A 14,326-nucleotide genomic window follows, 5' to 3' on the forward strand; every position below is an offset into this window, starting at 1 on the left:
CCCGCATCTTACTTCTGCAACTAATTTGTAAAATTCTCTTCTTTTTGTTGGTATAATTCTTGTTTTCCAGTTTGGCATTAAAGTCTCCTCGAAGAATAAACCAATCTCCTAGCTGTTGAGGAAGAGATTTTTAGTCTTCTTTTTGAAATTATGTCTTGGAACGCAGTAAATAGCTGTATTCTAAAAGAACACACAATTAATTCTCATTATCTACCTTTATTGCTCCTTTTTGTACATACAGGAACCAAGTAACCAACAACGAGCTGTTTCGGTTGTTTCCTGGAAGGTAAATTTAATTACGAGAAGAAGGTCGGGCACTCAACACACCAGCTCCCCTATAATTGGGGAGTACCACACTCGCGACGGCCCCCTCAGTATTATTTCCTTTAGGTAATGACCTTCCTCTTTCTCCTCCCCTCTCAATCCTTTACGTCAACAATTAAGCGGCAAACGCTTCGAAAATCACCATTACTTTTGCGTGCCGCTCACTTTTCATACCGTACCATACTAATTGGTTCAGACCCGTAACCCGTAATTTCCGACCATTACGACATGTTGCTACTATAACTACTAGTATTAGTAAGTATCGGTAAAGATCTTTATGGAGTTAATAAGGAAAAAGAAATTAAGTGAAAAATTATAAAATTTGTTGCCGAAAATAAAGGACACAAGGAAAATAAATTTTAAAGTGTAGAAGTTGAGTTAACTGTTAATGGGTTAGTACGGTACTGCGAAACAGTTTAACCGGGGTTAATGGATTTCCAGGAGCGACCAACGAGTGGCGCTTTCGCCTCCGGCACCGCACCAAGAACGGCGACGCGACGATTAATTCTGGGGGCCCCCTCAGGTTATTTACGCTCGAAATGAGAGGGTCCGCGAGCCATACGAAAATCTGGAGCGTTACCTCGTCGTCGATAAATGACCAGTTTCCGAAAATGGATCGTTCCGCGTTTACTTGGAATTTTCTTCACGTGAAGTGCTGGTAATTTGATCGTGCTCAATGTTGTCCCAAGCTTTTTTTGTATTTCTTGGACCTCAATCTAAAAGAAAGGCATTCACCTTTTTATAGTACGCCAAAAATTAAAAACTGATTATTATCTGGACAAGAAAAAGCAATTCCTTCCGGATTAATCAAAGATTGATTAAAAAGATTATTTATTACCTATGATTACTTATTTTATATAGAAAATACTTTCTAAGGAATATTATTAAATGTAAGAAATTCTACGTATGATTTATTAGCGAATTGCTCTATTAAAAGATAATTTATTAAGTATTCTTAGTTCAAAGTGATTTATTTTATTATTCTTCCCTTAAGACATGAGGTTATTAAAGATACGTTGTACATAAACAGAAAATTAATTATACCTAACACACGGTGCGCCCGTTTTACTCCTTGTAATATGCAATTTTAAAAATCGCACATGGAAACAAAAAGTTTCATAATTTATAACATAACACAACAAACGACATGTAAATAGATCATAAATGCTCTTAGATTATAGACTGCGAGAACTATCTTATCTATAATTAATGCGAATTAATTAAAATAAAATTACATTTGAGTATAGAATGGTTTAATATGATTATAAATTATAAAAAAATAATTGAAAATTGCAATACTAGAAAACCACATCCATGTTTTATGTAACATCTGTTGCTATATCCTCGTAAACACTGGAAAATTACCGAATATTTACATAAAATATTATCAAGAACACTTTCCCATAATAATTTAACATTAATGACACTATAAATAAATTGTCAACAACATCAATATGTAATTTTCAAGTCAAAATTTTCACGATTCATTTCAATTAACATTCAAAGTACGGAAATGTATCAAATTACACATGACGGTGATGAAGAATTACCAATTATCGAACACGTTGAAAACGAATTAGACATTATCGAGAAAAAAAAACCGATTATTAAGAAAATTGTTTCGAGGGAATCGAGGAGAAAGAAACACGATGATGGCGGTGATTCAAACAAGATAAATAAAAGGGACGTGTTTCTCTTTGGCAATAAGAAGTTTAAAGTGTTACCATTAACGGCGGAAAAACGGGAAATGTATCGAGGATTTATTGCTGCAATTGAAAAATAAGTATTTTCATAATTACTATTATTATTAATTTAAAGGCTCGTGTTGGGTCGTTTGACTTTTTTTATTTGCAATTATAATCGCTTGATAATTAGGAAATTATGCCGTTTTAGAAATTAAATTAATTTTTTTTTGAATTGATAAAAAACATAATATGATAATAAAAACGTCATTTTAGAAATTTTACGATTTTAAGATTTATAACTAAAATTCCAAAGATATTGTTTGTGGATTATGTTTTTATGATTTATTACAAACAATTTTTATTAATATCATTCTCATCAACAAGTTTTAATTTTTGTGGTAAAACCTATTTTGTTGTTTGTTGTCTCACATTTGATATGTTTGAGATTTTAAATCCGCTAAGTTGGTAACAATCATAATTGTATTAAAACCGCTTATATATAAAGTTTTGACGGTTTATTACAAAGAATTTTCATCAATAACGTTTTCTTCTAGCACTATTAGTTTTTGAGTTATAATAAAATTTTTATTCCTAAACGTCGTTTTTAGAGATTTGGGGTTTTATGCTTTATACCTAAAGTTTCGAAATAGTTGAGAAGATATTTTTTATGGATTATGTTTTTATACTTTATTACAAACAATTTTTATTAATATCATTTTCATCAACAAGTTTTAATTTTTGTGGTAAAACCCATTTTGTTGTTTAATGTCTCACATTTGATATGTTTGAGATTTAAAATCCGCTAAGTTGGTAATAATCATAATTGAGTTATAACCGCTTGTAGATAACATTTTGATGGTTTATTACAAACAATTTTCATCTATAACATTTTCTTCTACTATTATTAATTTTTGAGTTATAATAAAATTTTTATTCATAAACGTCATTTTTAGAGATTTGGGGTTTTTATACTTCATACCTAAAATTTCGAAATAGTTGGGAAGATATTGTTTATGGATTATGTTTTTATGCTTTATTACAAATAATTTTTATAAATGTCATTCTCATCAAGAAGTTTTAATCTTTGTGTTAAACCCCATTTTGTTATTTATTGTCTCACATTTGATATGTTTGAGATTTTAAATCCGCTAAGTTGGTAACAATCATAATTGTATTAAAACCGCTTATAGATAAAGTTTTGATGGTTTATTACAAACAATTTTCATCAATAACGTTTTCTTCTAGCATGACTAGTTTTTGAGTTATAATACAATTTTTATTCATAAACCTCAGTTTTAGAGATTTGGGGTTTTTATGCTTTATACCTAAAATTTCGAAATAGTTGGGAAGATATTGTTTATGGATTATGTTTATATACTTTATTACAAACAATTTTTATTAATATCATTCTCATCAACAAGTTCTAATTTTTGTGGTAAAACCCATTTTGTTGTCTATTGTCTCATATTTGATATATTTGAGAGTTTAATTCCGCTAAGTTGGTAATAATCATAATTGAGTTATAACCGCCTATATATAAAGTTTTGATGGTTTATTACAAACAATTTTCATCAATAACGTTTTCTTCTAGCATTATTAGTTTTTGAGTTATAATAAAATTTTTATTCACAAACCTCAGTTTTAAACATTTGGGGTTTTTATGCTTTATACCTAAAATTTCGAAATAGTTGAGAAGATATTTTTTATGGATTATGTTTCTATACTTTATTATAAACAATTTTTATTAATATCATTCTCATCAACAAGTTTTAATTTTTGTGATAAAACCCATATTGTTGTTTATTGCCTTACATTTGATATGTTTGAGATTTAAAATCCGCTAAGTTGGTAATAATCATAATTGAGTTATAACCGCTTGTAGATAACATTTTGATGGTTTATTACAAACAATTTTCATCTATAACATTTTCTTCTACCATTATTAATTTTTGAGTTATAATAAAATTTTTATTCATAAACGTCATTTTTAGAGATTTGGGGTTTTTATACTTTATACATAAAATTTCGAAATAGTTGGGAAGATATTGTTTATGGATTATGTTTTTATGCTTTATTACAAATAATTTTTATAAATGTCATTCTCATCAACAAGTTTTAATCTTTGTGTTAAACCCCATTTTGTTGTTTATTGTCTCACATTTGATATGTTTGAGATTTTAAATCCGCTAAGTTGGTAACAATCATAATTGTATTAAAACCGCTTATAGATAAAGTTTTGATGGTTTATTACAAACAATTTTCATCAATAACGTTTTCTTCTAGCATGACTAGTTTTTGAGTTATAATACAATTTTTATTCATAAACCTCAGTTTTAGAGATTTGGGGTTTTATGCTTTATACCTAAAATTTCGAAATAGTTGAGAAGATATTTTTTATGGATTATGTTTTTATACTTTATTATAAACAATTTTTATTAATATCATTCTCATCAACAAGTTTTAATTTTTGTGGTAAAACCTATATTGTTGTTTATTGCCTTACATTCGATATGTTTGATATTTTAAATCCGCTAAGTTGGTAATAATCATAATTGAGTTATTACCGCTTATATATAAAGTTTTGACGGTTTATTACAATCAATTTTCATCAATAACGTTTTCTTCTAGCATTATTAGTTTTTGAGTTATAATAAAATTTGTATTCATAAACGTCATTTTTAGAGATTTGGGGTTTTTATGCTTTATACCTAAAATTTTGAAATAGTTGGGAAGATATTGTTTATGGATTATGTTTTTATACTTTATTACAAACAATTTTTATTAATATCATTCTCATCCACAACTTTTAATTTTTGTGTTAAAACCCATTTTGTAGTTAATTGCCTCAAATTCGACATATTTAAGATTATAAATTCGCTGGGTTGGTAATAATCATAATTAAGCTATAATCGTTTATGTACATAATTTTGTTGGTTAATTATAAACAATTTTCATCAACAACGTTTTGTCCTAGCATTATTATTTTTCGAGTTATAATAAAATTTGTATTAAAATCGGAGATTTTGGGATTTTATGATTTCTGTTAATGAGGCCGAGGCGATACAATTAATACTATATTTAGGCAATATTGAACAGTATATATTTCTTGTCAGTGAGCAAACTGGGTCAATTTCCATTTTAAACCAAACCGAGGTTGCTTCCGGCCGAGGCGCTACAATTAACACCATAGCACTTCGTTCCAATCTAATGATGCAAGTATTAATTTTAGCTTTAGTTCAATTCTTTTTTAATTTTAACCAAATAATTCCGAGAAAATCCAACCACATTAATTCTTCCAAGAATTATTACTTAACACTCTCTTAAACGTTAAATCAAACGATTCAAAGAGAACTTGAGATGTCGTTATCTCATTATCCGAACCCATCCCAACTTGTAATCGGAATCGACAACTAAATTGGTTTCTATTCATGTTGTAAGAGATTTTCCAAGAATCCTTTTCCACCAATAAAAAATTGGGGTTACGAATTAAATACGAATCGAATTGAATCGATCGGTTTTAAAATAGATGTTAAATCCAAGTTGAAGTAAGTGAAGGAATAATGAGTAAAAGAAATTAGCATATTTCGAACAAGAGTTAAGCGACGGGTCGACAAGAAAAAAGAGAACGGAAGGCGAAAGAAAAAGTCCGGCGAGTGATCCATTATCCGGGATCCCTTGGTCTCCAAATGAGAAGACCGTGTTTTGTCGTGCAAATTAGATAAACCGATTCTCTCTATCTGAATGCCTGTAATTTGTCCCCGTGGCGTTGTAGTGACGTTGTAAAAGGGACCTCAATTAGGAAGGATTCGAGACCGAAAAAGGCAACCGACCATTTTAAAACTCTCCACACACATCTTTTCTTATTTCACCCTTTTTATTTCATTTTACGTTAAGTTTTGTTTTCGCGTACAAGAATTAATTAAATGTCAATAAAACCTTAATCGACAATTTTAATGTTTTAAGTTTTAATTGAGACAACGAAAAAGTTGTTAGTAATTTATAAATAACTGAAAATTATATATAATTATAAACAAGCGATTATTTAATGATTGATTTAAATTGCTTGAAATAATTTCTTGTTTTGATTTTAGAAGATTACCTAAAAATTGATTTATTGAAATTTTAAGTTTTTTATGTAGACAATGAGTCATTTATGGGGATCCTAAAAATATGTCTAGACCACCTGATAAAACGAAGCAGCTTGTAATCTATCAATTAACGATAAGTTTTATTGGAAAGGCCACAAAGCTACCAGTTCAGAATGGGTTTTAAGTTTGGAATTTTACCCTCGTATTGTCTGTTTTATGACTCCAAACGAAACCACCCAGTGTTTCTTTTATTTCAGAAATAAAAACCGCTTATTGCAAATTCAAAATTTAACTTATTGTTAGACATTTCAATTAAACTAAATTAATGTTTTAACTAGTAAACTCAATTAACTTTTTACTTAGGAATAATTACATGCCCTCATTACTTACTTATTCAGTCAATATATAATGTGTTGATTAATGGAAATATCTGCATAACATTTTTTGTGAAGGAAAGTCTTTCATACATAAAATTTTTGAGAGTTACACTTCATTTTCAATAAAATTTTAATTAATAATAAATGGCTTTGTTTTTTAAACATGCACTTTCATTAAAACTAACATTAATGCTATATACTTTTCAACATTGCCTAAATGTAGAATTAATTGTAACGCCTCGGCCTAATTAACTGAAATCATAAAATCCCCAAATCTCCGAAATGACGGTTTTGAATACAAATTTTAATATAACTTGAAAAATGATAATGTTAGGAAAAAACGTTGTTGATGTAAATTGTTTGTAATGAACCAATAAAATTATGTACATAAGCGATTATAACTTAATTATGATTATTACCAACTTAGCGGATTTAAAATTTTAAATATGTCGAATTTGAGGCAATTGATTACAAAATGGGTTTTAACACAAAAATTAAAAGTTGTGGATGAGAATGATATTAATAAAAATTGTTTGTAATAAAGTATAAAAACATAATCCATAAACAATATCTTCTCAACTATTTCGAAATTTTAGGTATAAAGCATAAAAACCCCAAATCTCTAAAAACGACGTTTAGGAATAAAAATTTTGTTATATCTCAAAAACTAATTATGCTAGAAGAAAACGTTATTGATGAAAATTGTTTGTAATAAACCATCAAAACTTTATCTATAAGCGGTTATAACTCAATTATGATTGTTACCAACTTAGCGGATTTAAAATCTTAAATATGTCGAATTTGAGGCAATTAACTACAAAATGGGTTTTAACACAAAAATTAAAAGTTGTGGGTGAGAATAATATTAATAAAAATTGTTTGTAATAATGTGCACAAACATAATCTATAAACAATCTCTTCCCAACTATTTCGAAATTTTAGCTATAAAGCATAAAAACCCCAAATCTCTAACAACGACGTTTATGAATACAAATTTTATTTTAACTCAAAAACTAATAATGCTAAAAGAAAACGTTATTGATGAAAATTGTTTGTAATAAACAATCAAAACTTTATCTATAAGCGGTAATAACTCAATTATGATTGTTACCAACTTAGCGGATTTAAAATCTTAAATATGTCGAATTTGAGGCAATTAACTACAAAATGGGTTTTAACACAAAAATTAAAAGTTGTGGGTGAGAATGATATTAATAAAAATTGTTTGTAATAATGTGCACAAACATAATCTATAAACAATCTCTTCCCAACTATTTCGAAATTTTAGCTATAAAGCATAAAAACCCCAAATCTCTAACAACGACGTTTATGAATACAAATTTTATTTTAACTCAAAAACTAATAATGCTAAAAGAAAACGTTATTGATAAAAATTGGTTGTAATAAACCATCAAAACTTTATCAATAAGCGGTTATAACTCAATTATGATTATTACCAACTTAGCGGATTTAAAATCTCAAACATAAAATATGAGACAATAAACAACAAAATGGGTTTTAACACAAACATTAAAACTTGTTGATGAGAATGATATTAATAAAAATTGTTTGTAATAAAGTATAAAAACATAATCGATAAACAATATCTTCCCAACTATTTCGAAATTTTAGGTATAAAGCATAAAAATCCCAAATCTTTAAAAATGACGTTTATGAATAAAAATTTTATTATAACTCAAAAACTAATAATGCTAGAAGAAAACGTTATTGATAAAAATTGGTTGTAATAAACCATCAAAACGTTATCTGTAAGCGGTTATAACTCAATTATGATTGTTACCAACTTAACGGATTTAAAATCTCAAATATATCAAATATGAGACAATAAACAACAAAATGGGGTTTACCACAAAAATTAAAACTTGTTGATGAGAATGATATTAATAAAAATTGTTTGTAATAAAGTATAAAAACATAATCTATAAACAATCTCTTCCCAACTATTTCGAAATTTTAGGTATAAAGCATAAAAACCCCAAATCTCTAAAAACGACGTTTAGGAATAAAAATTTTATTATATCTCAAAAACTAATTATGCTAGAAGAAAACGTTATTGATGAAAATTGTTTGTAATAAACCATCAAAACTTTATCTATAAGCGGTTATAACTCAATTATGATTGTTACCAACTTAGCGGAATTAAAATCTCAAATATATCAAATATGAGACAATAAACAACAAAATGGGTTTTAACACAAAAATTAAAACTTATAGATGAGAATAATATTAATAAAAATTGTTTGTAATAAAGTATAACAACATAATCCATAAACAATATCTTCCCAACTATTTTGAAATTTTAGGTATAAAGCATAAAATCCTCAAATCTGTAAAAACGACGTTTATTACAAATTTTTAGTGTTAATTATAAAAAAGGATTTTTAATAATTATTTCTTTTTGTTACAGGGAGGAATTAGCAATGAAAATTGGATTAACCGAAGCTAGGATACAAGTAAGTAAAATTTCAATAAATTTATGATTAAATTGGGAAAAAAAAGTAAATTGATTAGAAATGTATTTAAAAGAAAATTGCTATTGTTATGGATTAAAATGGGGTGTTATTAAAACAAATTCATGGTTATGTAGAAAGAGTTAAAGTTTTATTAATCCATTAAATATGGATAACATGCAACCGACCGTCTAAGATTTGTGACGTGTGATAAGGGGTCGAGTAATAAAAGTTTTTCCCTCATCGAGGGGCTATTTCGTGTTGAATATAATAACTAAAACTGGTAATCTTACGATCAGTAACTAATTTGTAAAGTTAATAATTGCACAAGTTTGTGTTTACTTTAAATATTTATCGTTAACATTTTTAACTGGAGAATCTTTTTATCAAAAAAATATATGAAAAATTAAAAATAAAATGATTTAATCTGTTAAATTTACTTGTTAGTCACTCTTAAGATGTTAATACATCTTGGGATTCAATAACGAAGTGAATGCGGATTGCGGTGATTTAACGGGCTCATAACAACCGACTTAATTGAAGTTAATTACGGAGTGAAGCACTTAAATCGTTCGGTTTTACAGCAATCGTAAACTAGTCGTAATAAAACTTTAATCAGCCGCGGAAAATACATAAAATCTCAATTTTTAAAAATCTATTAATTAATAAAATGAAGCAAATTTAGTTCACTTTGAGTTATCTTTTAACATATTTTCCTCTATATTTACTTCTTCTAATTGCGCCGTCTCCGATCCATTCAATTAGCGATTATAATTTTTGATATTGATACTCGGCAAGGTTGCAAGATTTTTCAAGCCAAGGTCTCTTGCGGCCGAGATGCTACAATTATCATATCAATACAAAATTGTATTGTAGCGCCTCGGTCGCAAACGACCTCGGTTTTTACCCAATCAAGCCGAGATTTCTTGCGGCATTATAATTAATTATTAATCCAATCTTGCAATTTATCGAGAAGTCGCATTTAATTCCGGTCTAATAGTTTAAGATCACTAGTTCTATAAGGTGCGGCGTAAACAGTAAATGCAACACGGACCAAGGTTCGCGTGATCCTTAAATCGCAATTAATTGCGCGTTTTTTATGTATAAATCTTTTAATTAATGCTGTTTGGTTTATCGTCTGCGAGTATGAATAAAATCCGGACGAGAGAGTGCCCGTTTAATAACGTTGCATGACGACTAGGTTTAGGTTAACATCGTCCAACGTAAATAAGGCGCTTTAAATATGTAATTTCCTCGCCGTTTTTGCCCTCCCGACCGGCTAAGCTCTTAGTTTTATTTTAATTAACACCATTTCTAGAGACGGTTAAATTTTCATTCTTTTCTTATCGTTTTTTTACTAAGATTTGCTTTTTTCGTCTTGTTCTGTTTTGTTGTTAAACGGTCAAACGACTTCGCCGACGACGTTCTTATAATCTCGTTTAAACACGAATTTATTGTGCTTTCGTGTCTAAACTAATTGAAAGACAAGCGAAGTTTCGGTAAAGTTTTCTTGGAAAATCAATAGAACACGAAAACGTTTAGATTTACAATTATTATTCTTCCACTTTTTAAGAACTTGGTTTGGAATCATAAAATTTTTAGGAATTATACTAAAAGGTATGTAGATTTCAATAAAAAATGCGAATTTGTTGCTAAGATTTAAATAAAGAACTTGTAAGTAAGCAAAATCGAAAAGTATTTAAAAATCAGCGGAAATAAATGGTTTTGTTACTAAAGTCCATAACTTCTTAAGAAATGCATTTGGAATCACGAAATATGTAGTAGTCACTCTAAAAATGATGCAGATTACAATGAATATTACGAAATTGCTATTTGGGTTGAAATAAAAATGTTACTGGGTGTTAAATGGAGTAATACCCAAAATTGTTAAAAATGCGCAGTTTGCGGTTACAAAAATTGATATCTCTTGATAAAATTGCGTTGGAATCAGCAAATTTTTAGGAATTGTACTAAAAAGTATGTAGATTTCAATAAGAACTACGAAATTGTTGCTAAGATTAAGATAAAGAAGTTCTAAGTAATCAAAATCGAAATGTATCTAAAATTTGCAAAAATTAATGGTTTTGAGGCTAAAAATTCATAACTTTTTAAAAAATCGGTTTGGAATCACCAAATTTGTAGTACTTACTCTAAAAATGATGTAAATTACAATGAATACTACGAAATTGCTATTTGGGTTGAAATTAAAATGTTACTGGGTGTTAAAGGGAGGAATACCCAAGAATGTTAAAAATGCGCAGTATGCGGTTATAAAAATCCATATCTCTTGATAAAATTGGGTTGGAATCAGCAAATTTTTAGGAATTATACTAAAAAGTATGTAGATTTCAATAAGAACTACGAAATTGTTGCTAAGATTGAAATAAAGAAGTTCTAAGTAATCAAAATCGAAAAGTATCTAAAATTTGCAAAAATTAATGGTTTTGAGCCTAAAAATTCATAACTTTTTAAAAAATCGGTTTGGAATCATCAAATATGTAATAGTTACTCTAAAAATGATGCAGATTACAATGAATACTACGAAGTTGCTATTTGGGTTGAAATAAAAATGTTACTGGGTGTTAAATGGAGTAATACCCAAAAATGTTAAAAATGCGCAGTATGCGGTTAGAAAAATTCATATCTCTTGATAAAATTGCGTTGGAATCGGCAAATTTTTAGGAATTGTACTAAAAAGTATGTAGATTTCAATGAATACTACGAAGTTGCTATTTGGGTTGAAATAAAAATGTTACTGGGTGTTAAATGGAGTAATACCCAAAAATGTTAAAAATGCGCAGTATGCGGTTAGAAAAATTCATATCTCTTGATAAAATTGCGTTGGAATCGGCAAATTTTTAGGAATTGTACTAAAAAGTACGTAGATTTCAATAAGAACTACGAAATTGTTGCTAACATTGAGATAAAGAAGTTCTAAGTAATCAAAATCAAAATGTATCTAAAATTTGCAAAAATTAATGGTTTTGAGGCTAAAAATTCATAACTTTTAAAAAAATCGGCTTGGAATCATCAAATATGTAATAGTTACTCTAAAAATGATGCAGATTACAATGAATACTACGAAATTGCTATTTGGGTTGAAATAAAAATGTTACTGGGTGTTAAATGGAGTAATACCCAAAAATGTAAAAAATGCGCAGTATGCGGTTATAAAAATCCATATCTCTTGATAAAATTGCGTTGGAATCAGCAAATTTTTAGGAATTATACTAAAATGTATGTAGATTTCAATAAGAACTACGAAATTGTTGCGAAGATTGAGATAAAGAAGTTCTAAGTAATTAAAATCGAAAAGTATTTAAAATTTGCAAAAATTAATGGTTTTGAGGCTAAAAATTCATAACTTTTTAAAAAATCGGTTTGGAATCATCAAATATGTAATAGTTACTCTAAAAATGATGCAGATTACAATGAATACTACGAAATCGCTATTTGGGTTGAAATAAAAATGTTACTGGGTGTTAAATGGAGTAATACCCAAAAATGTTAAAAATGCGCAGTATGCGGTTATAAAAATCCATATCTCTTGATAAAATTGGGTTGGAATCAGCAAATTTTTAGGAATTATACTAAAAAGTATGTAGATTTCAATAAGAACTACGAAATTGTTGCTAAGATTGAGATAAAGAAGTTCTAAGTAATCAAAATCGAAAAGTATCTAAAATTTGCAAAAATTAATGGTTTTGAGGCTAAAAATTCATAACTTTTTAAAAAATCGGTTTGGAATCACCAAATTTGTAGTATTTACTCTAAAAATGATGTAAATTACAATGAACACTACGAAATTGCTATTTGGGTTGAAATTAAAATGTTACTGGGTGTTAAATGGAGGAATACCCAAAAATGTTAAAAATGCGCAGTGTGCGGTTACAAAAATTCATATCTCTTGATAAAGTTGCGTTGGAATCAACAAATTTTTAGGAATTACACTAAAAGGTATGTAGATTTCAATGAGAACTACGAAATTGTTGCTAAGATTGTGATAAAGAAGTTCTAAGTAATCAAAATCGAAATGTATCTAAAATTTGCAAAAACTAATGGTTTTGAGGCTAAAAATTCATAACTTTTTAAAAAATCGGTTTGGAATCATCAAATATGTAATAGTTACTCTAAAAATGATGCAGATTACAATGAATACTACGAAATTGCTATTTAGGTTGAAATAAAAATGTTACTGGGTGTTGAATGGAGAAATACCCAAAAATGTTAAAAATGCGCAGTATGCGGTTACAAAAATCCATATCTCTTGATAAAATTGCGTTGGAACCAGCAAATTTTTAGGAAACATACAAAAAAATATGTAGATTTCAATGAGAAAAGCGAAATTGTTGCTAAGTTTTAAATAAAGAACTTCTAAGTAATCAAAATTGACAAGTATTCAAAACAAGCAAAATTAAATGATTTTGAGACTAAAAAATGTATAACATTTTAAGGAATGAGGTTGGAATCATCAAATATGCACTAGTTACTCTAAAAATGATGCAGATTACAATGAATACTACGAAATTGCTATTTGGGTTGAAATAAAAATGTTACTAGGCGTTAAATGGAGGAATACCCAAAACAGTTAAAAATGCGTTCTTTTTTGTTACAAACTTTCCTATCTTCTTATAAATTCGGTTTGGAAAGATAAAATTTTCAGGAATAATACTAAATAGAACGCATATTTCACAAATTAATGCGAAATTGTTGCAATGACTGAAATAACGATTTTCTAAGTAATTAAAATCAAGAATTCAAATTTTAATAGATAATTCTCAATGTTATCTAACTGTTGGAAAAACGAATTGCGGAAATACAGTAAACAAATTGACTGTGAATGATAGAAAAATAGTTTTAATTTTTCTTAATGAATAGTTAAGGTATAAATTGTGGTAATTAAGAAAAAAATAGGATTGAAATAAAAACTTTAAAAAAAAGTAATCCGGTTTCTGTGTCATTGTGCAGTTAACCTTCGGGTTTCGTCGCAATCCGCACTGAAATAGAGACATGTAATTTATTTAATTAAGCCTAATCGTCCAGACGCTCCGTGACCGGTACGTTCTTGCTTGTACTTTTCGCCTTTTCCCTCTACCGCTCGCACCAAGATCCTTTTCTCTTTCTCCACATTGCCACACTCGCCGTATCTTTCCCAAAAAAAATTGGAACCACCAAATGACTTGTTTCCTCCGCGGCACTGTCATTTTAGACACCACTTACACTTCTACTTCTTGCGCTGCTTCGGACAACAGGTGACTTGGTTCTTCTTTTATCTTTTTATTCCTTATTCATTCTTTTCGGGCAGTTTTTTTCAGTACACGCAGATGAAAGAAAAGCGAAGTGGCGCCCAAAATAAAGAAGTTGTGTCTTAATTTAGGGGA

The 14,326-nt window shown here is 28.5% G+C and overlaps 1 protein-coding gene across 1 annotated transcript in view; it reads left to right on the forward strand.

Annotated features, from left to right (window-relative positions):
* LOC111421103 (homeobox protein aristaless-like) overlaps positions 1-14,326 on the forward strand; it is a 123,825-nt gene that overhangs the window by 92,920 nt on the left and 16,579 nt on the right. Inside the window, exon 4 of the mRNA XM_023054237.2 lies at positions 8,903-8,948. Coding sequence (XP_022910005.1) covers positions 8,903-8,948 — 46 coding nt within the window. The remainder of the gene's footprint in view (positions 1-8,902; positions 8,949-14,326) is intronic.

This window comes from Onthophagus taurus, chromosome 6 (assembly GCF_036711975.1).
Source record: "Onthophagus taurus isolate NC chromosome 6, IU_Otau_3.0, whole genome shotgun sequence".
Classification (NCBI taxonomy): Eukaryota; Metazoa; Arthropoda; class Insecta; order Coleoptera; family Scarabaeidae; genus Onthophagus; species Onthophagus taurus.